The 27,615-nt window shown below is 42.6% G+C and overlaps 2 protein-coding genes across 10 annotated transcripts in view; one reads left to right on the top strand and one right to left on the bottom strand.

Moving 5' to 3' along the window:
- The window catches only part of CSPP1 (centrosome and spindle pole associated protein 1), a 199,374-nt gene extending 186,307 nt beyond the window's left edge, over positions 1–13,067 (top strand). For 6 of the 7 annotated variants that reach the window (XM_022595255.3, XM_089899055.1, XM_089899054.1 and 3 more), the window contains 3 exons: positions 6,721–6,830; positions 8,637–8,775; positions 10,631–13,067. In XM_022595255.3, coding sequence (XP_022450963.2) covers positions 6,721–6,830; positions 8,637–8,775; positions 10,631–10,842 — 461 coding nt within the window. In that variant the 3' untranslated portion in view covers positions 10,843–13,067. Of the gene's footprint in view, positions 1–6,720; positions 6,835–8,636; positions 8,776–10,630 lie in introns of those variants that run through there. The other variant, XM_022595258.3, reaches the window with a different exon arrangement.
- The window catches only part of ARFGEF1 (ARF guanine nucleotide exchange factor 1), a 144,862-nt gene continuing 123,966 nt past the window's right edge, over positions 6,720–27,615 (bottom strand). Inside the window, exons 34-39 of one of the 3 annotated variants that reach the window (XM_022595253.3) lie at positions 23,903–24,035; positions 19,907–20,046; positions 18,292–18,460; positions 17,118–17,256; positions 15,706–15,823; positions 6,720–14,051 (exon numbers count right to left, since the gene is read on the bottom strand). In XM_022595253.3, coding sequence (XP_022450961.1) covers positions 13,887–14,051; positions 15,706–15,823; positions 17,118–17,256; positions 18,292–18,460; positions 19,907–20,046; positions 23,903–24,035 — 864 coding nt within the window. In that variant the 3' untranslated portion in view covers positions 6,720–13,886. Of the gene's footprint in view, positions 14,052–15,705; positions 15,824–17,117; positions 17,257–18,291; positions 18,461–19,906; positions 20,047–23,902; positions 24,036–24,196; positions 26,399–27,615 lie in introns of those variants that run through there. The other 2 variants (XM_022595254.3, XR_016388548.1) reach the window with 2 other exon arrangements.

The raw sequence follows: 27,615 nt of genomic DNA, 5'->3' as shown, positions 1-27,615 counted from the left end.
TACTTAAGTGTTTTTCTCCATACTTAAAAAATCAGTACTTTACTCTTTGTTGTGCAAGATGGTAAAAAAAAGGAATTTTTTTTTACTAATAATCATCAAATATAACTTAACAAAATTTTCAAAATCAGATACTTAATACAAACACACAAATGAGTACAAGTAAAACTGGGGAAATTTGAATAAGATTGGAGGATTTTATCAGTATCAGTGTCTTGGGTGTGAGGCTGTTGCTCCTGCTGTACAGAATGCTACCGTTGTGGGGAATGAGGCAAACTGTACAAGGGGTCTCCCTTACTGCTTACAAGTGCATGTGAATCCACAGTTATCTTAATAAATATTTTAATTTCAACAAGCCATAAGAACATAACTTAGTCTTGAGAAGATATGTGAAGGTACATGTACTGTAACAGACACTTATAGTTGTGTACTCTGAACATAAGCATTCCTGCTATCCTAGGGCCATCAGGGAAATTCTCCCTTCTACATGTTAGTTTTATTTCATGTCAATTATTTTATATTTTCAAGTGATCAACGTTCCAAACTAGCCTATATTTCTTTCTCAGTTTTTTCTTTTCTAATGAGTTTTTCTTTTGCAAGGAAGTCATAGTGTGGAGAGTGAGTAAAGATAGAGAAATCAGTAGGAAATAGGGATGGGAAGATAGCTCATTAGACATCAGGGAAATGTGACCAGTTCCTGCTAATAATGAAGACAGTCTGGGGCACTCAAGACAGTGGCTCGGAATATTTCATTACATAGACCTTATACTAGACCAAAGATATGCAGTCTGTCTTGATTAATGGTCACCACAAGCATCCCCTAGTCATGACTGTTGCCACTGTTCTGATGAATGTGGGTAAGGCTGGTAGTGTGAATGCTTTCTTTTTTTTTTTGAGAAGTCACAATCTGCCAAATACAATTTGAATAGGCCTACATCTTTTAAAGAAATTGAGAGGTGGGGGAAGTGGAGAAATGTTGGTCAAAGAGTACAAACTTTCATTTATAAGTTGAATATCTGGGGATGTAATGGACAGCATGGCAACTATAGTTAATAATACTGTATTTTATACTTGAAAGTTGTTATGAGAGTAGAACTTTAATGCTCTTACCATAACAACAATAACAACAAAGTGGTAATCATGTGAGGTGAAGGATGTGTAAACTAGCCTTATTGTGGTAAACATTTCACAATCCTCACATTGTGCTCCTTAAACTCACACAGTTTGTCAATTATATCTCAATAAAGCTAGGAAAACCCCCAAATTGACTGTAATAACACTAAAAAAAGAAATTGAATCAGTAATTAATAACCTTCCAAAACAGAAAACACCAGGCCCAGATGGGTTCATGGTGAATTCTACCAAACATTTATTGAAGACTTATACCAATTCTCTACAGCCTCTTCTAGAAGATAGAAATAGATGGAATACTCCTAACTCATTCTCTGTGGCCAGCATTACTCTAATACCCAAACCAGACAAAGACATCATAAGAAAAGAAAACTGTAGATCAGTAGCAAATCGAATCCAACAATGTATAAAGAGAATTATACACCACGACTAAGTAGGATTTATACCAGTTATGCAAAACTGGGTTACATTCAGTATAATTCATTCACATATAATTCATTGCTTTAACAGGCTAAAGAAAAAAATCTTCATTATCATCATTATCAATAGATGCAGAAGGATTAAACAAAATCCAACACCTTATTCATGATAATTGTCAGCAAACTTAGAGGGGGACTTCCTCAACTCCCTAGAGAACATCAACAAAAAACCTACAGCTAGCATTTAGTGATGAGACAGCAACTTTTCTGCTCAGATAAGAAACAAGATGAAGATGTCCCCTCTTACCACTCCTCAACATCATTATGGAAGTCCTAGCTAATTCAGTAAGGCAAGAAAAGGAAAGAAAAGGTACACAGATTGGGAAAGGATAAATAATACTGCCTTTGTGCACAGACTGATTGTAGGAAATATGAAAGAATCAATCCCCCACCACCAGAAACCCCCCCCCAATATCAATAAGCAGTTATCGCAAGCTTGCAGAATACCAGGTTAATACACAAGTCAATCATTTTCCTATATACCAGCAATGAACAAGTAGAATTTGAAATTTAAATGCAATATCATTTACATTAGCACCCCCCCAAAAGAAATATTTAGATGAAAATCTTACAAAACATGTACAAGATCTATATAAGGACAACTACAGAACTCTCATCAAAGAAATAAAATAACTAAATAAATGGGGAAATATTCCATGTTCATGGATTGGGAGACTCAGTATTGTCAAGATGTCAGTTCTTCCCAACTTGATCTATAGATTCAGTGCAATCCCAATAAAAATCCCAGCAAGTTATATTGTGTATATCAACGAACTGATTCTAAAGTTTATATGGAGAGGCAAAATACCCAGAATATCCAACAGAATACTGAAGAAGGAAGAACAGTCAGAGAACTGACTTTCTATAAAGTTACAGTAATCAAGACAGTGTGGTATTGGCAAAAGAACAGACAAATACATCAGTGGAACAGAATAAATACCCTAGAAATAGACCCAAACAAGTATAGTTAAGTTAACTGTTCTTTGACAAAAGAACAAAGGCAGTACAGTAGAGAAAAGATTGGACATCTACATGCAAAAAAGTGAATCTAGACACAGACGTTACACCCTTCAAAAAAATCAACTCAAAATGGACCACAGGGCTTCCCTGGTGGCGCAGTGGTTGGGGGTCCACCTGCTGATGCAGGGGACGCGGGTTCGTGCCCCAGTCCGGGAAGATCCCACATGCTGTGGAGTGGCTGAGCCTGCACGTCAGGAGCCTGTGCTCCACAACAGGAGAGGCCACAATGGTGGGAGGCCCACGTACCACAAAAAAAAAAACAAAAAACAAAAACCAAAATGGACCACAGACCTAAAGGAATCAGGCTCCCTGACTTCAGACTATACTACAAAGCTACAGTAATCAGAACAGTATGGTACTGGCACAAAAACAGAAATATAGATCAATGAAACAGGATGGAAAGCCTAGAGATAAACCCATGCACATATGGTCACCTAATCTATGACAGAGGAGGCAACAACATGTGATAGAGAAAAGACAGTCTCTTCAATAAGTGGTGGTGGGAAAACTGGACAGCTACATGTAGAAGAATGAAATTAGAACACTCCCTAACACCATACACAAAAATAAACTCAAAATGGATTAAGGACCTAAATGTTAAGACTGGACACTGTAAAACTCTTAGTGGACCGCCTGGAGGGGTGGGATAGGGAGGGTGGGAGGGAGGGAGACGCAAGAGGGAAGAGATATGGGAACATATGTATATGTATAACTGATTCACTTTGTTATAAAGCAGAAACTAACACACCATTGTAAAGCAATTATACCCCAATAAAGATGTTAAAATAAATAAAACTCTCAGAGGAAAACATAGGCAGAACACTCTGACATAAATCACAGCAAGATCTTTTTTGATCCACCTCCTAGAGTAATGAAAATAAAAACAAAAATAAACAAATGGGATTGAAACTTAAAAGCCTTTGCACAGCAAAGGAAACCATAAAGAAAACAAAAAGACAACCCACAGAAATGGGAGAAAATATTTGCAAACGAAGCAACCAACAAGGGATTAATCTCCAGAATATACAAACAGCTCATGCAGTTCAGTATCCAAAAAACAACCCAATCAAAAACTGGGTGGAAGATCTAAATAGACATTTCTCCAAAGAAGACATACAGATGGCTAAAAAGCACATGAAAAGATGCTCAACATACTAATGATTAGAGAAATGCAAATCAAAATTACGAGGTATCACCTCACACCAGTCAGAATGGCCGTCATCAAAAAATCTACAATGAATGTTGGAGAGGGTGTGAAGAAAAGGGAACCCTCCTACACTGTTGGTGGGAATGTAAATTGGTATAGCCACTATGGAGAACAGTATGGAGGTTCCTTAAAAAACTACAAATAGAACTACCATATGACCCAGCAATCCCACTACTGGGCACATACCTTGAGAAAACCATAATTCAAAAAGAGTCATGTACCACAATGTTCATTGCAGCTCTATTTACAATAGTCAGGACATGGAAGCAACCTAAATGTCCCTCAGCAGAGGAACGGATGAAGAAGATGTGGTATATATATACAGATACAGTGGAATATCACTCAGCCATAAAAAAGAACAAAATAATGCCATTTGCAGCAACATGGATGGACCTAAAGATCATCATACTGAGTGAAGTCAGACAGAGAAAGATAAATATCATATGATATCGCTTATATGTGGAATCCCAAAAAAAAAAAAAAGGTACAAATGAACTTTTTTACAAACCAGAAGTAGAGTCACAGATGTAGAAAACAAACTTTTACCAGGGGATAAGTGGGGCAGGGGGAGGGATAAATTGGGAGACTGGGATTGACATATACACACTATTATATATAAAATAGATAACTAATAACCCACTGTACAGCACAGGGAACTCTGTAATGACCTATATGGGAAAAGAATCTAAAAAAAAAGTGGATATATGTATATATATAACTGACTCACTTTGCTGTATACCTGCAACTATCACAACATTGTAAATCAACCATACTCCAATAAAGATTAAAAAAAAAAAAAGGACCATAGACCTAAATGTAAAATGCAAAAACTATAAAACTCCTAGAAGATAACATTGGAGAAAACCTAGAAGAACTTGGGCATGGCAATGGCTTTTTAGATTCAATGCCAGAGCACAATCTATGAGAGAAATAATAGATAAACTGGACTTCATTAAAATTAAACTTCAGTGCTCTGCGAATGACAATATCAAGAGAATAAGACAAACCATAGACTGGGAGAAAATATTTGCAGAAGACACATCTGACAAAGGACTCTTATCCAAAGTACACAAAGAACTCTTAAAACTCAACAAGAAAAGAAACAACCCAATTAAAAGATGGGCAAAAGATCCAGACACTTCACCACAGACAGACAGACAGGTGGCAAATAAGCATATGAAAAGGTGCTCCACATCATTTGTCATCAGGGAAATGCAAATCATGTGTCATCAGGGAAATTCAAATTAACACAAGAGATACCACTACATACCTATTAGAATGTCCATGGGACTTCCCTGATGGTCCAGTGGTTAAGAGTCTGCCTTTCAGCACAGGGGACATTGGTTTGATCCCTGGTGGGGGAACTAAGATCCCACATGCCCCAGGGTAACTAAGCCTGTTAGCTCTGGAGCCTGTGCACCACAACTAGAGAGCCCGCACACCACAACTGCTGAGCCTATGTGCCACAATGAACGATCCTGCATGCTGCAGCTAAGACCTGACGCAGCCAAATAAATTTTTTTTTTTTTTTTTTTTGGCGGTACGCAAGCCTCCCACTGTTGTGGCCTCTCCCGTTGCAGAGCACAGGCTCTGGACGCGCAGGCTCAGCAGCCATGGCTCATGGGCCCAGCCGCTCCATGGCATGTGGGATCCTCCCAGACCAGGGCACGAACCCGTGTCCCCTGCATCGGCAGGTGGACTCAACCACTGCGCCACCAGGGAAGCCCTTAAGTTTTAATTTTTTCAAAATAAAGTTGGGGAAAAAATTCTAAATGTTTTAATATATTCAACTCCATGGTCAAATAGGCTGTTGGCCCACTTTGAATGGCTGTGATCCAAAAGAATGACAATTCCAAATGTTGGTGAGGATGTGGGCACACTAGAACCTTCTTACAATGTGAAATGGTTCTACCTCCTCCAAATGCTAAACATAGTTACCATAACACCCAGCAATTTCACTCCTAGGAATATACCCCAAAGGGATGAAAACATGGCCACAAAAAGACATGCACATGAACATTCATAGTAACATTATTAATAATCTCCAACGAAAAACAGTTCAAATGTCCATCAACTGGTGAGTGCATAGGCAAAATGAGATATATCCATATGGAATAGTATTACTCAGCAGTAAAAACAACAACAAAAAACAAACAGAAAAGAACTACAGTTGACCCTTAACAACATGGGTTTAACTACATAGGTCCACTGAATAGAGTTTTTTCAATAAATATAGTACCTGTATTTCCATTTTACAGATCTTTAAACTTAAGTGTGGGGGAAGTCTGTGTTTGATTAGAGATCACAGTATTTGGCATCTTTAGAAGTAGGGTTTGAGTCCTGATTCAGTCCACACTGTTTCAGCTTCCTGCCCTTGGGTGAGTCATTTATCATTTCCTTTGTTTTTGAGGCAGATAGCAGTATGTGGATTTTCAACTGCACAGGGGGTCAGCATCCCTAATCACCATGTTGTTCAAGGGTCAACTGTACTGATACATGGTACAACATAGATGAACCTCAAACACATGCTAAGTGACAGACACAAAATATTACATTGTATAATTCCATTTATATGGAATCTCAGGAATGGTAAATCTCCAGACTGAAGGCAGATCAGTGTTCACATGGGGTTGGCAGGTGGGAGTAGGGAGTGGTTTTGCCAGTGAGCACAGGGGAACTTTTTGAGCTGATAGAAATGTTGTAAAACTTTGTAGTGATTGCGCAATTCTATAAAAATCACTGAACTATGAACATTTATAGTGGGTGAATTTTACTGTATGTTAAATAACATCTTAATAAAGCTATTAAAAGACAGTCTTGGTTTAGCTCTGAATAAAACCATGTGAAATGGTGGATGTTTAAGGCTTCTCCCCGTGTGGCCTCTAGGTGCGTATGGCGAGACATATCCTGCCATCGAGGATGACGCCCTCCCTCTGCCATCACAGCTGCCCTCTGCGAGGGAGCGCAGGAGGAACAAACTGAAAGGACTCGACTTTGTATGTATGATATGTCCTTTTCTTTTTTCAAGTTTAGGAACGAGAGGTCTGGGTTCTGACCCATGCTAAATTGGTGTAGTCCAATGAAGAGAGAACTTGCTCTGGAATAAGGTGGACATTGGTCTGAATCTAGGCTCTACCACCAAATACTGGATGACCGTGAGCAGGTTATTGGACTCAAAAGGTCATCTGAGTTACAGCATATCTGTAACATTCCTTTTATTGCTGAGTAATATTTCATTGTATGGATATTCCACTATTGTGTATCCACTCAACAACTGATGGACATTTGGGTTGTTCACGCTTTTTCTGTTATGAATACTGCTGCTTTTAACATTTGCATACAAATTTTATAATGTTTTCATTTCTTTTGCTTGTGTGTGTGTATACACACACATACCTAAGAGTAGAATTGTTGGGTTACATACTAACTACATTTAACATTTTGAGGAACTGCCAGACTGTTTGTTTTCCAAAGTGGCTGCACCGTTTTACATTCCCACCAACAGTCTATGAAGGTTCCAGTTTCTCTACAGGCTGGCCAACATTTGTTAGCGAGTGTAAAGTGATATTTCATTGTGGGTTTGATTTGTATTTTCTTGATTAATGATGTTGAACATCCTTTCTTGTGCTTCTTAGCCATTTGTCGATCTTCTTTGGAGACAGGTCTATTCAAATCCTTTGCCCATTTTCAAATCAGGTTGTCTTTTTATTGTTGAGTCCTAAGTTCTTTATAGATTCTGGATACAAGTCCTATATTAGATATATGACTTACAGATATTTTCTTGATGGTGTCCATCGAAACACAGAAGCTTCTAATCTTGACAGAGGTACAGCTTATCAAACTTCTTTTTTTGCTTGTGCTTTTGGTGTCGTATCTAAGAAACCATTGCCTAACCCAAGATCATGAAAGTTACTTCTGTGTTTACTTCTAAGAGCTTTATAGTTTTTGCTCTAAAAGTTACATCAGTGAATCCACTTTGAGCTAATTTTTGCAAATGGTGTGAGGTATAGGGGTCCAAATTCATTATTTACATGTGGATATCGTTATTCTGGTACCATTTGTTGAAAAGACTCTTGAATTTTATTGGCTTTTCTGCCCGTAAGTATAAGGGCTTATTTCTGGACTCTTCTGTTCCATTCACCTATGTCTATCCTTATGCCAGTACTACCCTGTCTTGATTTTTTTTTAAATATATTTTATTTTTGGCTGCGTTGGATCTTCGTTGCTGCACATGGGCTTTCTCTAGTTGCAGTGAGCGGGGGCTACTCTTCGTTGCGGTGCACACGCTTCTCTTGTTGCGGAGCATGGGCTCTAGGTGTACAGGCTTCAGCAGCTGTGGCTCACGGGTTCTAGAACGCAGGCTCATTAGTTGTGGTGCATGGGCATAGTTGCTCCGTGGCATGTGGGATCTTCCCGGACCAAGGCTCGAACCCATGTCCCCTGCATTGGCAGGCGGATTCTCAACCACTGCGCCACAAGACGGAAGCCTCCCGTCTTGATTTTATAGCTGGACTGATTCTTAGCCCCTACGTTGCAGTTTTTTTCCTTTTGTGTTTTATAATTCCCCACCTTTATCCAGTCTGGCAGCATTTATATGTTATCACAAATGCTAACCCTTCATCTAAGCCTGCATGGATAAACATCAGGAGTTAGAATATAAATGCTATAGATTTTCACTTGTTTTATTTTGTTCATCACACTATACATTTATCAAGGGCAAGAACATGTTTTGACTCACTGGTTTATTCTGAACATATTTCACATTAATGATTGTTTCTTAAGTTCTCTTTTCTTAATTACAGGATAACGGTCATCCTAACGTACCACCAGATGGTCTCTCTTTAAAATCTGTATCCAGTGTAAATATCGATCAACTTAGAATGAGAAACGAGGAACGAATGCGAAAACTGAATGAACTTCAGAATAAACCTGTTAATACAGGTAAATGGCCAAGTTTAATAGCCAACAGCAGATTCTGTGAGAACTCTTAAACCTGCTTCATGGAAGTTTTCACTAATGGCTGAGGGACAGAGGAAATGAGTTTTGAAAGCCTTTGAGTTGTAGGGCCTAGAACACAGTAGGTATTCAGCAAAACCAGGACGAAGGATTAATTTTGCATCAGATTCTTTCTACCAGAGGGGGTACCCTTTTTTGAGTGGATTCTAAACAGATAAGTTTCTGTGTATTAAACATATCCAGGCTTTGCTTTCAGCAGGGAAAATGTTGATTAGTATTGGCATCTCGCTTCCCTACTGAAGTGAGAGATTATCAGAAGTCAACTTTAAAACCTTGAGTTCTTTGTGTGACACATCTATTATAAATCTGTAGTACTACAAAGAAAACTTTTTACCTTTTTACTTGGCCTTCTGTACATAGATATAAACAGAAAATAGATATTTTTTGCTTTAAGTCAAAGTATAGTCTTCTCATCATGCTGGGCGTTGCCGTCTCTCACTGCTTTGGTGAACAGCAGGTTAAAGCTTATCACTGAGCACAGGCGGGCAGGATGCTTCCTCAGGCAACTAACGAGCTCCTCTGCCAGCCCTAGGCCACTAGGATAATGTGACAATATTATAGTAATAAGCCTTATTAATTAGCGTTAGCAAATAGCAGAGTGGTCTATTTGGACAATTCTCTTTATTGTGTTAAGCTACTTAACAATAATTTTCTAATAGCAATTTTCTTAAGATATTTTTTAGATCCAATCTTTAATATTTGTTAATTTAAAACTATACTCAGTCTCTAGGAGTAAGCTGTTATGCATTCTGATGGTGGTCATTTCATACCAAATACCAGCAAACATGGTAAACTGATAGAGCAGTACTGTTCATATCATATCTGGAAAACTGTGGACAGTGTGAAAGGAATGCCTTCTTTTTGGCTAAAAGGCATTTTAAATCTGTACCAAGAATTACCTATTCCTCAATTTCTTTTAGAACAAAGAAGTTGAATTAATATTTAACAGGGACATATACTTGAGAGAAAACAGACCATTTGAAGACTCTCCTCTTTTTCAGAAGGCTTTCAACTTCTAAACTTTTTTTTTTTTTAACATTGTCCTTTCAAACAGGAGCTTTTTGGTACGATGTGGATTGATTACTCATTACATTGAGTGCATATGTCCCTTTGCTGAGGTAATCTTTCACAGACCAGGAGATGTAATTTTAAAAAGTAAATAAATAAAGAAATTGACACCACAAGACAGGAAGACAGATTTTCCTATTATTATTATCTAATAAGTAAAATACAGATATAGAAGTTGAGTGTAACCAGTTAAAAGAATGCAACTTAAGAGCTATATCTCTTAATGGAGTAAACGCAACTTCTTAGATAAGGTATAAGAATGGACGTAACTTCATCCCCTGTCTAATGCTTTCCTAAAATGACCTTATTTCCTCAAAGCAGTGTTAATATTCAATAGGCTAGGAATATTTCCAAAACCTTGCTAAGTTAAAAACAAAGTTTTGCTTGGCATCCCTCAGGTGACACAGAGTAAGACTGCTGACACTTCTACAGTCAACATTTGGTGCCATCTCCTTTGCTATCCTTGAATCCCTTTGGGTGCTGCTACCAGTACCATGGAGTCACCTTGGTCAGTTGATCGTTTTTTGTTTCTGTTCCTGGGTTTGCTCTCCAACCTCTAAAAGGAGGAGGTCTGAACAAAACAGGACAGTGTTAGAACACAGTACTGTGGAGAAGCGCAGAGCTCTAATGGGTTAGACTACAGGAGACTTCTGTTCACATGACCTGCCTGCCGCCCGTGTTACCTGAGTCATGTCTCTCTTGCCTCCATTAGATGATGAGAGTTCACTGGTTGACCCTGATGACATCATGAAGCACATGGGTGACGACGGATCGAACTCTGTAGCAACTGAGCCCTGGCTCCGCCCGGGCACCTCAGAAACGCTGAAACGATTCATGGCGGAGCAGCTGAGGCAGGAGCAGCAGCAGGTTCCTGTAAAACCAGGTACTTTCACTTGGCAGGGCCTGTCTACTGCACACGGTTAAAATAAATCTGTATTGGACCCAGTAGTGCCTTTTAAGGTGAAAAGAATGTGAAATCTGAACCTAAATGATATGTGCTACTTTTGGCCCATACTTGGCAGTTACTTATGTTCCATCTGTATATAAGGTGTATTTTTTTCCATGATGATATATATGATGTATAGTATGTACATAAATAAAAGGACATGATTATTAAGTTATATAATGTAGAATTGTATAGAATTACTTTTGCACAAATTTTGCCATAAATTAGGGTGGTAATGAGCTCTTGGAATCAACTACCGTATGTGCATTATTTAAAATTCTGCTTGTCAGTAAGATAAGGTGAATAAAACACAAGTGTCTTAACAGTACTGTAAAGCCAGAATACTTTGTCATATGTACATTTGCTATTACCACTATTCAGAATAATTTTTCATTTAGTAAATATACTGGTTATAGCTGTTGCTATGTAATGAGAGAATCAAATGTGCTTATTTCCATGTCATTTATTAACTACTGATTCAGTATAAATGATGGGAGTTGTTAATGATTATATTCCCGTGAGCCATGCACTTAAGTGTCACATCTTTCTGCCTCTATTTTTGTGCCAATGAAGGCATTATGTTTGCTATTTATATGATTTAACTACTTATTGATAAAAATAAATTATTTTTATTACAAATGTCAATTTCTTATTTTAACTGGAATTGAGGTTTCTAGACAAGGTGTTCTAGAAGTTGAAGAGAGGCAGGAACACCCAGGGGTAAAGGATGGGGATTGGAATCCTTGCCGCGCCACTGTGGACCCTTGGGTGAGTTAGTTTTTCTAATCACTCCCTCCCTAAGAGGTGCCTTTAAAAAGGTAAAGACTAATTCAAATTCTTGGAAATAATTCTTAGAGTCCAGCACTGTGACTGACAGCTAAGAACAGCCCCAGGCACTGACTGCACGTTTCCACTGATGTAATTAATGGGACACAAGATCAGATAGGTCTACCACAAGGGTGAAACTTCTGATATTTTGAATTTCAGCTGCATGTAAATTGCATGCTAATGTTTGTAATCGAATCATTTATTTTACTTAAAGATTTTTCTTCTTATATCTTCATCTGAAAGTAATATGAAAGCCTCCATCTCTGCTAGAGAAGAGTCCTGATATGATACCATAAAGTAACAAATCGCCAGGTCATTTGAAACACTTACCGTCAGAGGCCAGAATGTCACGGTGGCTCCTGGCTGCAGCATCCAGCTGGGCTTGAGCAGGGCTGTGTCTTGGGGGTAATAAATGTAGTGCACTTATAAATGCTCTGTTCACAGTGACTACTCATGATCTAAGAGATGCTACAGCAAAGACTGAACACGTCTCCTGTTTTTTAACACAACCATCAAAATAAATAGTCTTGACATGTTCTATTTTCCTTTTCATGCTGTCATACCATCAACTTGGACTCCGAGGACACACGATGGCAGCCCTGCCTGTAAAGTGCTCCAAAGTTAACTTCAACTTTAGCTCCTTCTCTCAGGATTCAAATAGTGCAGCCTTATTCTGGGTTAATAAATACACAAAATATTAAATTATGAATAGCCTATAGTTGAGAAAGCAGGATATGGGGGAAGGCTCTAATGCCAGAAGCTGGAAAGAAACTATCAGAACTAAAGAGCATCATTGAATTTACATGTAGCTGTGAATGAGAATATCCTTTCCCTGGTTGCATGGCTTTTAATTAAAAAAAAAAAAAAAAGTCAATGAAACATGGGGCTGTGGATTACACAGGTTTTGATTGCACTGATGAAATAATCCAAAAACTTTATTGACCTATAACCTGATTAGAATATGCCAGATGAGAATCAATATTGTACAGAAAGTTGTACAGAATTTTTTTACATAGAAAACTTTACATCTGTACCATATACATTTTATCCATCTGAAAAAATTTTCTACATCCACTGTTAATACGGAATGCTTGACAAGCTTGTCGTTTTGTTTAACCATCAGAGCACAATTCACAGTATGAACACATTTCCAGTAAATCTAACTTCCCCAAACCATGCCAGATTTGTTATTTTAATATATTCAACATTAAATTCTGTACATAGAGTAAAATCTAAATCAAGCCCCGCCACCCAAAAGAAAAGAAAAGGAAGTGACAGCAACCGAGAGTCATTTTGCAGTGATTCAAGTTTCGGTTCATGAAGGATTATTCTATTTTAGTGGCTCATCTTTAAAAGCCCGAAGAGAAGTGTATTACAGGTGGTTATGTCAGCAGGGATATTTTCTACTTTCTTTGTTGTTGATCATGACAAGTGTCAGCCACAACAGCTTCTGGGCTTGTTAAACCCTCAAAGTAATCACCCCCTAAAAAGGGCAAAACCAAAATCCCCACAAAATAAAAAAGACAAAAAGCTCAACCCAGATGCTTAGTGCATTTGACAAAATATTACAGGTACTTAGCAAATGAATAAGAAAATAAAGAAAATAAAACAGTGCAGGAAGAACTATATGTTTAAGATTTTTATATTACAGACCTGCATCTCTGTACAATTTTTCACAGAAGGATGATTACCAGTATCTCAGATAGCCTGAGTGTGCAAAAATCTTCAGAATACCATAGTTGCTTAATATCTTTTACCATGAACAATAATTTCTTCTTCTCCCCCCAACCCCCAATTATAAACATTTTATCCTTCAAAATACAGCTCTCCTGAGTTGTACTTCTTGCAGAAGTTCAAATCTTTACATCTAGAGTTCTTTGGGTAAGTTTCACTTCCACACCTGCCAGAAATATGTGGGGCTCTCCCTGCCACCGAGGACAGGGAAGGACACGTGAGCACGTCAGCTGACACTGTGGGAAAAAAAGCTCGTGAACCCAACACGACAAACAATCCATCAGGTTACAAAAAGGGACTGGAGCACTGCAGGTTCGAGCTGAAGTTCTAAGCTTCTTTATCAGTAACCCTTAGATACTGCAATTCAGAGAAACCATTTTTCAGGTAGGAAACCTCAGCTCCGGGGTCCTTTTGAAGAACGGAGGGATGTAAACGCCAACAGAAAAACATTAACTTCCCATCATTGCTTGTTTGTTCCAAGTTCCTGTTCAGGTGGTTGTGATATCTGAAAAACTACTCCAATTCGCAGAAAAAATCTTCTAAGAACAGCACGAAGTTCAGGAATCAAGTCAAATTGCATAATTTCACATAAGAGAGGGTAGTAGAATGATGCGTGAGCTTTAAACTGGGGGGAAACGAATTTCTCTGTTAGTAGTGCTTGCACTGCAAACCACAGAACCTCAAAGTGCCTTGAGAGGCAACCCACTTGGGGGCAGTGCCCTGATGGGTGAAGACCGGAGACGCGTCTGCATAAAGCAGCGATTATTGATCATGCAATTGAAAGAAACTTAATACATACATTATTCACTTGGTTATCTATCCTTATTTTGAAAAACATTTTCCATTACATTTCCTTGACAAACTTACGACAAACGTTTAGTATTTATCATTGTTTTCCCTGGGTAATAAGCAAAAGAAGGAAGCCAAGCAAGAACCACAGCTGAGTTTTTATAAGCTATGGGCTATTGAAACTGCATCTTTTATTTGGTAAATAAAATTTTAATTTTTAGGGAAAATTCTACCTAATACTGCAATACAAAATATGAGGTCTCCAGGCAAAGATTATACCTTCTATATTTATAGTTCAACTGATACACTTTGTATTTTTGCTGTAGTTCTTTAACCTCTGAATACTAGTCGTCTGCCTATTTTCTGTCCTTTTCTGCTCTCTGCACCCCACAAGCTATAAGTAAGCAGTAATGACACACCGTGGTCAGAAAGCAAACTGTGGAATAAGGCAGACGGGTTGGAAGTCCTTCTCGGCCACTTGGCTGTTGGTGCCTTAAGTTATTTCTCCAAGCTTTTCCTGGCCCACGGGTCAGAGGGACACACATGTGGACAGAGCATGCGGCTTGGGACGGCTATCTGTGGGGCACCGAGTAGCATTACATGGCCTCTACGGGGTCCCAAACACCACCATGGCCTGACGTGTCAAAATTCAGGCCACTGGACTACACATTTTTAAAACCTATTCAGGGATCACAGTAACCCATTTCCATTTTAGTGGGCTGAAAGTCGCTACATTTTTTAAAGAGTGAAATGCGTATTTCTGAAAACTAAATATATATATAATATATATATATTATACATATACACACACACACACACACACACACACAGCTATACATTTATATTTCATCTTTATTTCTACTGGCTTAAAAGTCTTAAATGAGTTTATGGCCCATTCACTAGATGCTCTGGGTCGCATGGAACCAATCAAAATGCCAAAGGAACGGCTGAAGCCTGGAGCACAGGCCTGGGGCCCAGACGCAGCCATGGTTGGGGGCGGATGGAGGGAGGGCTGGTCAGCAGTTTTTTTTTGTTTTTTTTGTTTGTTTTTTTTTTCGGTACGCAGGCCTCTCACTCACTGCTGTGGCCTCTCCCGTTGCGGAGCACAGGCTCCGGACGCGCAGGCTCAGCAGCCATGGCTCACGGGCCCAGCCGCTCCACGGCATGTGGGATCTTCCCAGACCGGGGCACGAACCCGTGTCCCCTGCATTGGCAGGCGGACCCTCAACCACTGCACCACCAGGGAAGCCCTGGTCAGCAGTTTTGAAAATGGGGCAGAAGAGACTTCAGGGGGCAGGATGGGAGTTGACCATGTGTGGGAACCCAAGTCGCTTGTCAGGGTATCTTTAGGATCCCTCCCCTACTGAACCCCTACAGAATCACTGACTGGAGAACACGGCAGGGTGAGGAGGGAGCGGGGAGCGCCAGTGAGGTGCGAGCAGCAGGGGCCGCAGCCCGGATGCCAGTGAGACTCGGAGTGCTGTACTTACCCTATTGTCGCTGATCTTCAGGACTTTAGTTAGAAACAAAAGCAGTAAGTTAGTCCAGGCTTCCCGATGACTTTCCGATGTTAGGGTAAGGAAGTAACTCAGGGCTTCGCTGCAGACACTGGAACAGAAAAGGTTCCCTGTCACATGTGCTCACACACCTGCTGGTATGACATTCACAGAGAACAACTGAGACGAGGAGGGCAGTGGCTCTTAGCAACCTGCCAGACGCCTTGTGTTTACATTAACTGGAGTGTCAACATAAACATTTATACGTTTGCCAAATAAAGATATCAGAAGAAGCCACTGCAGCTTACCAGGAAACACAAAGTTTCCAAGTTTCATTGAATGCAAAGCCACCGTGCAGGAGCGCATACAGGCTTGGCATTAGGAGACCTGGGCTGAAACCTGGGGTGACCCTTCCCCTCCTGCATTGTGACCGGGACGCTTCTGGGCCTTAACAGTCTCATCAACAAGATGGGGAAACAGAGCCCAGGTGACCGCTCGGCGTTCTATAATGAATTTAATTGGTCTCTGAGAACATCTATTCCCCCAAGAAGACACAAAAATACAATGTAGGGGCTTCCCTGGTGGCGTAGTGGCTAAGAGTCCGCCTGCCAATGCAGGGGACACGGGTTTGAGCCCTGGTCCGGGAAGATCCCACGTGCCATGGAGCAACTAAGCCCGCGATCCACAACTACTGAGCCTGCACTCTAGAGCCCGTGAGCCACAACTACTGAAGTCCGTGTGTCTAGAGCCCGAGCTCCGCAGCAGAAGCCACCGCAATGAGAAGCCCGCGCGCCGCAACAAAGAGTAGCCCCTGCTCGCCGCAACCAGAGAAAGCCCTCACGCAGCAGCGAAGACCCAACGCAGTCAAAAATAAATAAATAAATAAAAACACAATGTAAACAGCAGTATTCCTTCTGAATGGCATGTTTCATTCTTAGTGTGAATTTAAATTTTAAAGGACAGAATCTTAACATGTCATGAAGTAAAAATGGAGTGCAAACAAAACACCAATAGAAACTCCACACACTTTTTCAAACTAAATGCAGGCAGGAAGGTTTTCACTTTCACAGATGGACTGGTTTGTAAAAATGGAGCTATCTATGGCATGAAAAAAAGCCTAAAAATTAAAGCATCTGAAAATTTTAAGACATAGAACTTGCTCCTTTGTCCTGTAGCAGCAAAAACAGACGTAATTTGCTTGCATCTCACCAACTGTGTGAGAGCACGTTTGTCTGTAAGACTGTGTTTAAGTTCCACAATCTCCTCCTCAGGCCCCAAGCCGGGCAGGGCTGTGGACTCGGTGTTGTGTGTCCATCCCCATCCCCGCCCCACACACACCGCGTGGCCCTTCCTGCTCTGAACCGAGCCGCGTGGGCCAAAGCCAGGAACCCAGCCCCGAGTCTTACTTTAAAAGCCTCTGCTGGACCTCCTCCCAGGCGCTGGCCCGGCTCTCATCCATGTACATCCGGAAGAGAATGCGCAGCCCGCAGGCCAGGCTGCTCGTCTCCTGCTTCAGAAGGTTGGGTTTGGATTTGCCCTTGAAGCCTGCAGAAGGGGGAAGGGCCGTGTTAGCGGGAGGAGACGCATCTCATATGGAGGCAAAACAGCCTGCGTGGAGCCCATGTGCGTCCAGCCGTGGCGCCCAGGTCTCGCGCCCTCCACGGGGACAGGGTCACACGGAGAAGGCGCTGATACCTGTGCGGGGGGTGGGGGAGGTGCCTAGTCGGGTACTTTTGGGTTTAGAACTCCCTCCCCTCAAGCTGGGGACCCGAGATACAGAACAGCTTTGCCTGGGAAGGCACAACTCTTCAAACGAGACACACTTCAGCTCCGGGCACCCTGCGCAGGCTACACCCCGGCAATGGGGAGAATGGGCCAAAGGTGAGCAGCCCGGGGAGGGCCTGGGGAAGTAAGAGCCTGGTGACCTTGGCAGGAACAGTCCCAGCTGAACGGTGGCCACAACTTGGGTTGAATAAAGGGGAAAAGATAAGTATAGACTACTCCTTACAGAAGTGAGGTTGTGAATGGAGGAGAATGAACAAAGCCTGGGTGGGTTTAATGAGCTAGAGAGACACTGGGCATAAAATAAATCACGCAAATGTAAGGCACCCAACACTGTCAGAAGAGTTCGCTGTTTAAGGAAGGGCAGCTTCCTTCTTTTTTCTGCATGTTCTGCAGCCTCTCACTCTCTGGCACCGTTTTGCACCTAATAGGTACCAAGTAACTATTTCTTAAATAAAAAATTAGCTATGTCAGTAAAATTATTATAAAGCTTGTTTTTTACTTAAAATTTCCAACTTGTTCAAAAACAAATCTACCTCCCACTTCAAAGCCCTGCGCTTCCCTTCTGAGGTCTGGCCTCAGGAAAGGGCAGCTTGTAGCATGCAGCCGGTGTCAACAGGAAGGCCCAGACTGGGTAAACAAGACGAAAGTTTGAAAATCAGTGGAGTAACAGTTTGGCTAAACACAGGGGAGACCAATCTACCCAGGCAACTATCTGGCTTTTTATAAACCAGAGAAAGGCCTGTGGTACGGTGGCGCGGTTCACTGGGCAGGCAGGGGACCCCATCCACAGCTTACCCGCCTTCCACAGAGCCGTCCTCTGGTCATTGTTGGAATTAAATGCTTTTGCAAATCTGTGTGACTCCAACAAGCAGTCCAGCAGCTTGAAGAGTTGTTGCGATGTTAGAAAGCGATACATTCCTTGGTCCTGAGTATCAACTCGAACGTCAAAGTCCACGGCGTCTCTCTTCGGGAAACAAACCACCGCAGCACAGGCACCCAGTCACAGAGGTCAGTGAATTTAGAACTCAGGGCTCCCCGAAGACCCGTTTATGAGCAAGCCACAGAACTTAATCTGTGCTGCCTCAACAGGAAGTGCTATTAAATTTCCAGAAGCTTCATCTGTGCATCCTAGTCGCCTCCGATGTCTTCAGCTCCCTCCCCACAGTTCCTGACCCCAGGACTCTGCACCCACCGGACCCGGACCCCGGCCCGCTCCTCGCCCTCCCCACGTCCTCGCTTCTCTTCACCAGTTTGAGGCCAGGGACTGTGAGTATAAATATTCTCGTGCATAAACCCCTCACCTCCTCTTTTTAGTAACTGGCTGGCAAAACCGCCTACTCCGTTGTACCACACAATACGCACGACTGGAGAAGAGCGGGCTTTCCCTTTAGATCCAGGGGCTCCGGGTGCTGCTCTGCAATGCCTCCACGCCCCCCTAGCCCACTCTGCTGCACGCCTCACTCGTGTTTTTCTCTTCTCTCCTCAAGGACCTAAAACTTTCTTCCCAGCCTCACCTGGTAGATGACTTTGCTTCCTATCTCAGTGAGAAAACAGGAGAATCTCCCACAGACTCCAGCCACCAGACAGACCAATCTGCCGAGACTTTCTAACCCACCCACTTTGCGTGCCCTCCTGTTACCATCGCGAACTGTCTGTGCTTCTTATTCCAGGCGCCCCCAGGACTCTGCGCCAGGTGCCCCTCCATTCGCTCTGAAAGATGCTCTAGCAACTGTCCCTCCCTCGTCTGCACTGTCTCTCTCTCTCGCTCCCGGAGGAGAGTTTTCCAGGCTGCCATACTGCCAACCTTAGTGACAAAACAAAGCGAACCCTTCTCTTGAGCCCCTCATCCTCCCCCCGCGATTAGTCCATTTCTCTGTACCCTCTCTTAACAGCAGAACTCCTTGACAGACTTATGGATATCTGCTGTCTGCAATTCCTCTCTTCTCTTGTACCCATTTTAATAATGCTTTTGTATCAACATTACAATTAAACACAACGTCAAGGTCAACCAAAGTCCACCAAATTGCTGGAGCAATTCTCTAGGGCAACTGTCGGGTGGCTTCTCACCTGCTCTACGGAACACCTGACAGGGCTGATCACACCCTTCTTCTCAGAACACCCTCCTCACCTGACTTGCAGGGCAGCACTGTCTCCCGGTCTCCCCCGGCCTCCCTGGCTCTTGTCTTTAGGCAAGAGGACAAGAACCTGCCTCATCACCTGGAGCTCTAAACCACAGAGGCCCCCAGGCTCGGTCCCTGACCCTCCTCCCGGCTCTGTCCACTTTGTCAGTCCCACGGTTTAAAAGGACACCTATGTGGCTGTGATCTCTAGCTTGACCTCTGCTCTGAAGCCCAGACTGTGGCGCTAACTCCCCATTCAACAACAAGCAGTGGCCCTCGCACCCGCTCACCTGCGCTGCGGCTAAGTTTTCCGCGTCCTCCTTCTTACTTGTGGCAGGAAAGAACACGATGCTGTCGATGGTCTGGATGAGTTCCAGCTGCACAACACATTTAATCAACAGGGCGGCAAACAATTTTTGTTCTGGAAATTCTGTGAGGAAACCCACCCCAATGCACATGCAAACAAAAATTATTTTGAATCCTTTATAATTTCTATGACATTACAATGCTAAGGAAACATTAACACGTATGAAGGTAACCTGCACACATCACAATGAAGATAGCCTGCTTCTGCACATAAGCACTACTCAGTAAAAGCTTCATTTAATCGATATTTAGAAAAGCCTTAGAAAATTACCTTTTTAAGTAAACAAAAATATTCAAAATGACTTAGAGCAGTGAATATGTTCAAGAAGTTTCCACTACAAATTTTAAGACTTAGATTATTCCTCAATAAAATGTATCAAATGGATTAAAAGCTACAATTTTAATAGCATTTACTGTAAACCCAAGTTTGACCTTTAACTAGAGGTAATATAAAAACCTCAACCAGAAGAAGACAACGGGAACTAGATCTGTGAGGCAGGAAGCGAGGGGCAGACAAGAATTCTGACCACTGGGACGATACTGTGGGTCAACCAGAGCACATGTTTTCTTTGGATCCAGGTGGGTAGCTGTAGCTAAAATGACCCCATGTTTCCAAAGGGATTCATAAGCACAGAAGTCTATGAAGAGTTCCGCTAAGTGTGTGACCATAAAAGTAAGCACACTGGAAGTAACCGGTGCTCAGGCACTGCGTCCCTGCCTGAACAACTGCGCTCGATGGGCCGTTTCCTTAGGGAGAGACATGATCACGGAAGGGTTTCCACTTCACTGGCCATCGGGTAAGCAAACATAGAAATAAATGCAAGGTTCAGAACGACGACTCAACAGTTGAGGAGCTGCGAGACCAAGCGGCGCTGGCCCAGCCCCAAGGTCGGTTCTCAGGGTGGCTCTTGGGGACCTGCACAGCTGCCCACGGCGAGGGCGCTGCCTGTCCATCGGCCTCAGGGCAGCGGCTCCAGCACTGGACGACTGACTGGACAGTCCTTCAGTTTTTTCCCACTTTTCTATTATTAAAAACTCCCTTTTCTGGCACCAATTTCAAGAAGTTAGTTTTTTTGTTTTGTTTTGTTTCGTTTTGGGCCGTGTGGGATCTTAATTTCCCGACCAGGGACTGAACCCGGGCCACGGCAGTGAAAGCGCCGAGTCCTAACCACTGGACTTCCAGGGAATTCCCCAATTTCTACAAGTTAAATTCAGGTTTTAGGGATTTGGGGGAGACAGCAAAACAACTTGCTTAAATTTATTCTTATTTAGGTCATAACGACTCCTTTCCAGAGAGTTTTCAGAAATGCTGATGTACTGAACATTTAGTTCTTAGTACCAGATCTCAAGTCAAAGAATATAAGAAATCCAAGACACCCCCCAGTCCCGGGGGCAGGGCATCCTGGCAGCGCGCCTGGACTCGCGGGGACGCTCGGGAGGGGCTGGCGCCTAAGGAGACGCCCCTCATCAGCTCCAGTGTCAGCTGGGCGGGCATTCAGGGCTGTCGGCTGGGGAGCTCAGAGCTCTCCATGCCTCCCGGGGTCCTTTCAGAACTTCAGGAGGAACTCGGTCTCATCAGCAACGACCAGCTGCATGTCTGGCGACACAGTACCTATTTGAACAAACTTCGTTCACAAGGGTGGACAGTGCCAAGGGTCATATTAGGCGACCATTTCGCTGGGTCACCAAAGGACGGGGGCAGAGCTGAGCAAGGACGAACAAGGGGGACGGTGGGCACTGGGCGGAGCCCAGCTGGGGCAGCGGTGGTTTCTGCGCATGAAGAAGGAACGAGGCAGCTGCCCCTCGCACAGGGTCACGGTGACACCTCCCCACAGGCACAGCAACCACAATGTCCCCTGAGCGAAGGGAAGGGCTCGTGGGACGCGGTGAACTCTTCCTCAAGGACCTTGAGGGGGTGGCACAAGGAAGGAAATGCGAGCCCTCAGGTCAGAAGGGCAGGGGAGCAGCGCTCTTCACTCCGTTCGAGGGATGTTCCCAGATCAGGCAAGTAAAAACTTGCCGACTATGTCCTTCCCTTAAAAAGCGAAGTATATGTAAGTTCAGTCTTGGGGCTGAGGGAGAGATAAAGCCGTGTCCTCACGGCACCTTCCAGGGCAGACCAAAGCTGTGAGGGACCCTAACAGCTGTGCTCCAGAGCCCAGGAATGAAAAGTGAAAACAGGCCGCTCATCACCACCTATCTCCCTTCTAAGAAGCAAGACACGGTGACTGAAGCTGGAGGCTCCTTTCAAGGAGGACACCAAATCTGTTGTCCCTCAAAAACAAGTGTAAACACCTAGGATTAATAAAAATTCCCTGAAAAAAATTAACTGAAAAGGGATCGATTACCTAAATGTAAGAGCTACAAGTATAAGGCTCTTAGAAGAAAACCCTGGGGAAAATCTCTATGACCTTAGCTTTGGCTATGGATTCCTAACTATGACACCAAAAGCATAAGCAACAACAGATAAACTGAACTTCATCAAAATTTAAACTTTTGTACATCACAGAATTATTATCAATAAGAAGTAAAAAGATGACCTTCAGAATGGGAGAATATAAATATTTGCAAATCATGTATCTGACATGGGTGTAGCATCCAGAGTACGTAAGAAGCGCTTAACAACTAACAACAAAAACACAAACAACCCAATTAAAAATAAGCGAAGGACATGAATAAATATTTCTCTAAAGGAGATATGCAAATGGCCAATAAGCACATGAAAAAATACTCAACATCATTTAATCATTAGGGAAATGCAGAGTAAAACCACAATGAGACAACACTTTATACCCACTAGAATGGCTATTATTAAAAAGAAAAAGAAAACAGAAATGTCTGTGAGGAAACGTCTGTGAGGATGTGGAAAAAATGGAATTGCTGGTAGGAATACAAAATGGTGCAGCCACTGCAGAGCATTTTAGGGGCTCCTCACAGAATTATCTTATGACCCAGCAAGTCCGCTCCCATGCACACACCCAAAAGAATTAAAAACAGGTAATCAAACAACACTTGTACATGGAGATTCACAGTAGCATTATTCGTTATAACTAAAAGGGGCGACAAACCCAAATGTCCACCAGCAGGTAAAAGGATCAACAAAATGTGGTATATCCATACACAGGACAATTAGCTATAAAAAGGAATGAACTACTGATCCATTTTACACTGTGGATGTACCTTGAAAACATTATACTAAATAAAAGCCAGACATAAAAAGTCACACTGTATGATTCCATTTATATGAAATGTGCAGAATGTACAACTCCATAGACACAGAAAGCAGACTGGAGGTTGCTAGGGGCTGGGCAGGAGGAGAAGAGGGGGCAACAGCATAACGGTTATGGGGTTTCTTTTGGGGTGAATGTTTTGGAACCAGATAGAAGTGGTGACTGCACAACATGGGGAATCCACTAAATGCCACCAAACTGTTCACTTTAAAAAAAACGGTTACTTTTGTTATGTGAATTTCTCCTCAATTTAAAAAGCAATTGAAGTTGTCCTGTTTTCCTCTAGAGAGGAGGTCCTCTTTCCTCAGTGAACCAATTTAGTAAAAATCAGAAGGGATTCCCCTTCTTTGTGAAAAGAACTACAGGAGGGGAGGGGAGGGGAGGGGCAGAGGAGACAGAGGCTGGGGGCAGCGGAGTGCTCAGAGGGCTGGCCACTCCCTCTCTCCTCTCAAGACCCACGTGCTTCAAACAAACAGCAGCTGAAAGCACTGCAGAAAAAAACTGGTCTTGTAGGTGTCAGCAGAGTTCCTGACCATCTGCCGGGGGATGTCCAAGTTGGAGCAAACACAGTAAGGAAGTGACCACACAATTACAGTATGTGTTTGTTAATAAAAGTAAAAGCAAAACTTTCATATCTTGCCTACATAAAACAAAATACACAATTTATTTTTATTAAGAGAAATAACTCACTTGCTGTGGGTTTAATTTTGCTGACTTCTTCATTCACAGTAGAGACAGAAGCCGGTGAAGCTTGCTGTCTATTATCTGCAGATCTTGGCTGAATAGAATCATGAATATCTACAGATTTCTGTGATATCGTATCCTAATAAAGTAAAAAAATTCATTTTAAGTACAATGAATAAAGCTTAACGATGAAAATAGCTTCTATTACACTATTTTTTAAAAAATTACGTCATGTCCCTATGAAAATCACATTGTACACACTGCAATTATGGACATACTGGGTAAGTTATTTCATATTACCTGCACATGGATAAGAGCTGATAATCTTTTAGAGAAAAGCTTCCTTTCTGACCCTCACTGAGATCAAGCCTGACACCACCCAACAGCAACGGAGAGAAATGCTAATAAGCTTCACTCTGTGGAAAAACGTGTCAGCAATATCCATGAACTGTCATGAAATCGAAACAGAAACACACATGGTGGGCAGGGGTTTCTGCGAGCTTTGTGTAGGCTGTGCCCAGGAGAGCTTTGTAGGGGTGCATTTAGGGAAGGATGTTGTCACCCAAGAAACCAACAACCAGAAAGGTCAGTGAGAAGATGACCAACTAGGAGAGCAGAGCATGGAGAGAAGCTGAGGTTCAAGTCCAACAGAGCCACTCCAGAACCCGGCTCCAGCTATGCGTCACCTTTGGGAAAGCAATGGATCTTCTGGAGCCGAGGTTTCCTGATCTGAAATCTGAAAATGGAGATGACACTTTCCTTGCAGGTTGTTAAGGGTTTGGCAGTAAATCCTTAACACTTAACAAGCCTTTGACACTAGAGGTGTCAGACGATATATGGTAGCTGACGTTACTACTCTTTTAGCTTTACTTGGTTCCAGCAGGAGACCAGATGCAGAGCCAGGGCAGCTGCAGCTCCCGGATGGAGCCAAGGAAGAGACTGAGCAGCCTCGAGGGGCACCACTGGGCCCACCGCCTCGGCCCAGCAGCAGGCAGAGTCGCCGAGCGCGCCCCCCCGGCACACGCTGTTTTGACGACTTCATGTGCAGCACCAGATCTACCTCCCACCACAAGACTCACTTTAACACGAGGTTAAGTAATTTGCTGAGGCTGCAGAGCTAGTCAGTGCAGAGCCATGATTTGCTCTGGGGTCTGGCATCACAGCCCACCCTGCAAACTACTACACTGTACAGCAGAGGGAGCAAAAACAAAAGCCCACAGAGCAAGCAGGGAGTGTGCCAAACCTAAGAAAAACAAAAATGAGAGCAAGTTCATCCTGGGCTGGAAACAGGATGTCACAAGCGGTGGAGTCTGTGATGAACGAACAACTCCGGCGGATCAGGGTCATGGAGCAATGCGGGCCCGACGTGCCAGATGTCACAGTTCTCAAGACACGTTCAGAGTGGTGCTCTTCTGTGAGACCTAAGTTTTAGCCACTGACAATTAGTTAAGAAATTAAAAAGCTGTGGGGGACAGATCAGGTCAGTGGGCATAGATTTGCTACCTCTGGCTTCCTGGGTTTAAAATTCAATAACATTAGTGGGAGAACAGCAGAAATCTGAATAAAGCCAGATTACAGTATTGTTTCAATAGTAATTCCCTATTTTGTTAACTGCACCGTGACTATATATATTTATTTATTTTATAGAAAACACACTATAAACATTTTAGGGAAAAAAGGGTGTGTTGTTTTCAAATTATTTTCAAAGAATCCAGAAAAATGTATGTAGGGAGGTGGGAGGGTGAGAGAAGAGGAGGGAGGGCGGAAATGAGAAAGCAAACAGTGATAACACTTCGAGAAACCTGCTGTGACGGTCAGTTTCATGCATCAATTTGGCTGGGCTATTCCTTTATTTACCAGTTATTCAATTAAACACTATTTCAAGTGTCTTTGTGAAGGTATTTTGTGGATGTGGTGAAGATTTACAGTTATGATTGTAAGTAAAGGAGATTATCCTCAATAATATGGGTCAAGTCTCATCCCATGAGTTAAAAGGCCTCAAGGGCAAAACTGACATTTCCCTGAAGAAGTTCTGCCTGTGGACTACAGCTGCCCAAGAGTTTCCAGCCTGCCCACCTGCCCTACACATTTCAACCTTGCCAGCCCTCACACCTGCTTAAGCCAATTCCTTGAAATTAAGGGGAAAAAACACATAGGGATACATATACATACATATATTACACACACACACACACACGTATAGATAAATATGGACACACGTAGGTGCAGGTTATCTCCTACTGGCTCCATTTCTCTGGAACTGGAGAACACTGATACAGATTTTGGTACCATGAAGTGGGTGCGGCCATAACAAAGACCTAAAAATGTGGAAATGGCTTTGGAACTGGGTAATGGTAGAGGCTAGAAAAGTTTTGAGGCGTACAATAGAAAAAAACCTAAACTGACCTGAAGAGGCTGTTGGTAGAAATATGGATGTTAAACTCAATTCTGGTGAGGATTCAGAAGGAAGTGAAATGCCTGGTAGAGAAAGCTTCTATCATCCTAAAGAATACACACACACACACACACGGTCATGACTACAACACTGATAGAAATATGAACATTAAAGATGCTTCTGGGGCTTCCCTGGTGGCGCAGTGGTTAAGAATCCACCTGCCAATGCAGGGGACACAGGTTCGAGCCCTGGTCCAGGAAGATCCCACATGCTGCAGAGCAATTAAGCCTGTGAACCACAACTACTAAGCCTGCGCTCTAGAACCCGTGAGCCACAACTACTGAGCCTGCACTCCATAACTACTGAAGCCCACGTGCCTAGAGCCTGTGCTCCGTGACAAGGGATGCCAGTGCAATGTGAAACCCGTGCACCGCAGTGAAGAGTAGCCCCTGCTCACCGCAACTAGAGAGAGCCCACGCACAGCAACTAAGACCCAACGCAGCCAAAATAAATACATAAATAAATAACTTTATTTGAAAAAAAAAAAAAGGTGTTTCTGGTGAGATCTCAGAAGGAAATCAGGAACGTGTTATTGGCTGCTGGAAGGATGGTGATCCTTGTCATAAGTTGCAGAAACCTTGGCTGAATTGTGTTGTACTACTGGGTGGAAAGTGAAACTTGTAAGTGAGGAATGGTTCAGAGGGCAAAGCTGAAGCACCCGAGGGAGAAGCCATGGGCCCGGAGGGCAGGGCAGGGCACCAAGCTACAGAAATTACCCTCAGGCCTTGAAACTTATGAATTTGTCCTCCTGGGTTTTGAACTTGATTAGGAACAGTGACCCTTTTACTCCTTCCAAGCTTCCCTTCTGGAATGAGAATGTTTACCCTATGCTTGCCCACCACTGTATTTTGCAGCAGTCAATCTGTTCTACAGGTTCACAGGTCCACAAATAGAGAGAAATTTTGCTCCAGAATAGACCACATACCTGATTTAGATGACTTAGATGATGAGATTTGGGACTTTTGATAAGATGATATTTACATGACATTTTGGACTTGGTGTTGATGCTACACTAAGTTGAGACTCCGGGGATGTTGGGATGGCATAAATGACTTTGCCCGAAAGACAGACATGAATTTTGGGGCACCAGAGGGTAGATAATGGGTTAAACAGTGGCCCCAAAAAGGTAAGTCCAAGTCCTAACCTTTGGTACTTGTGAAGGCTACATGGAAACAGAGTCTTTAAAGTTAAGGATCTTGAGACGAGATCATTCTGAATTTGGGGAGGACCCTAAATCTAATGACTAGTGTCCTTAAAGGAGAAA

Source organism: Delphinapterus leucas, chromosome 17, assembly GCF_059928025.1.
Source record: "Delphinapterus leucas isolate spDelLeu-1000000601 "Yukka" chromosome 17, BTC_Dleu_Yukka2, whole genome shotgun sequence".
Taxonomy (NCBI): Eukaryota; Metazoa; Chordata; class Mammalia; order Artiodactyla; family Monodontidae; genus Delphinapterus; species Delphinapterus leucas.
The sequence above is the reverse complement of the archived record's forward strand: the minus strand, read 5'-3'. Positions and strand labels throughout refer to the sequence as shown.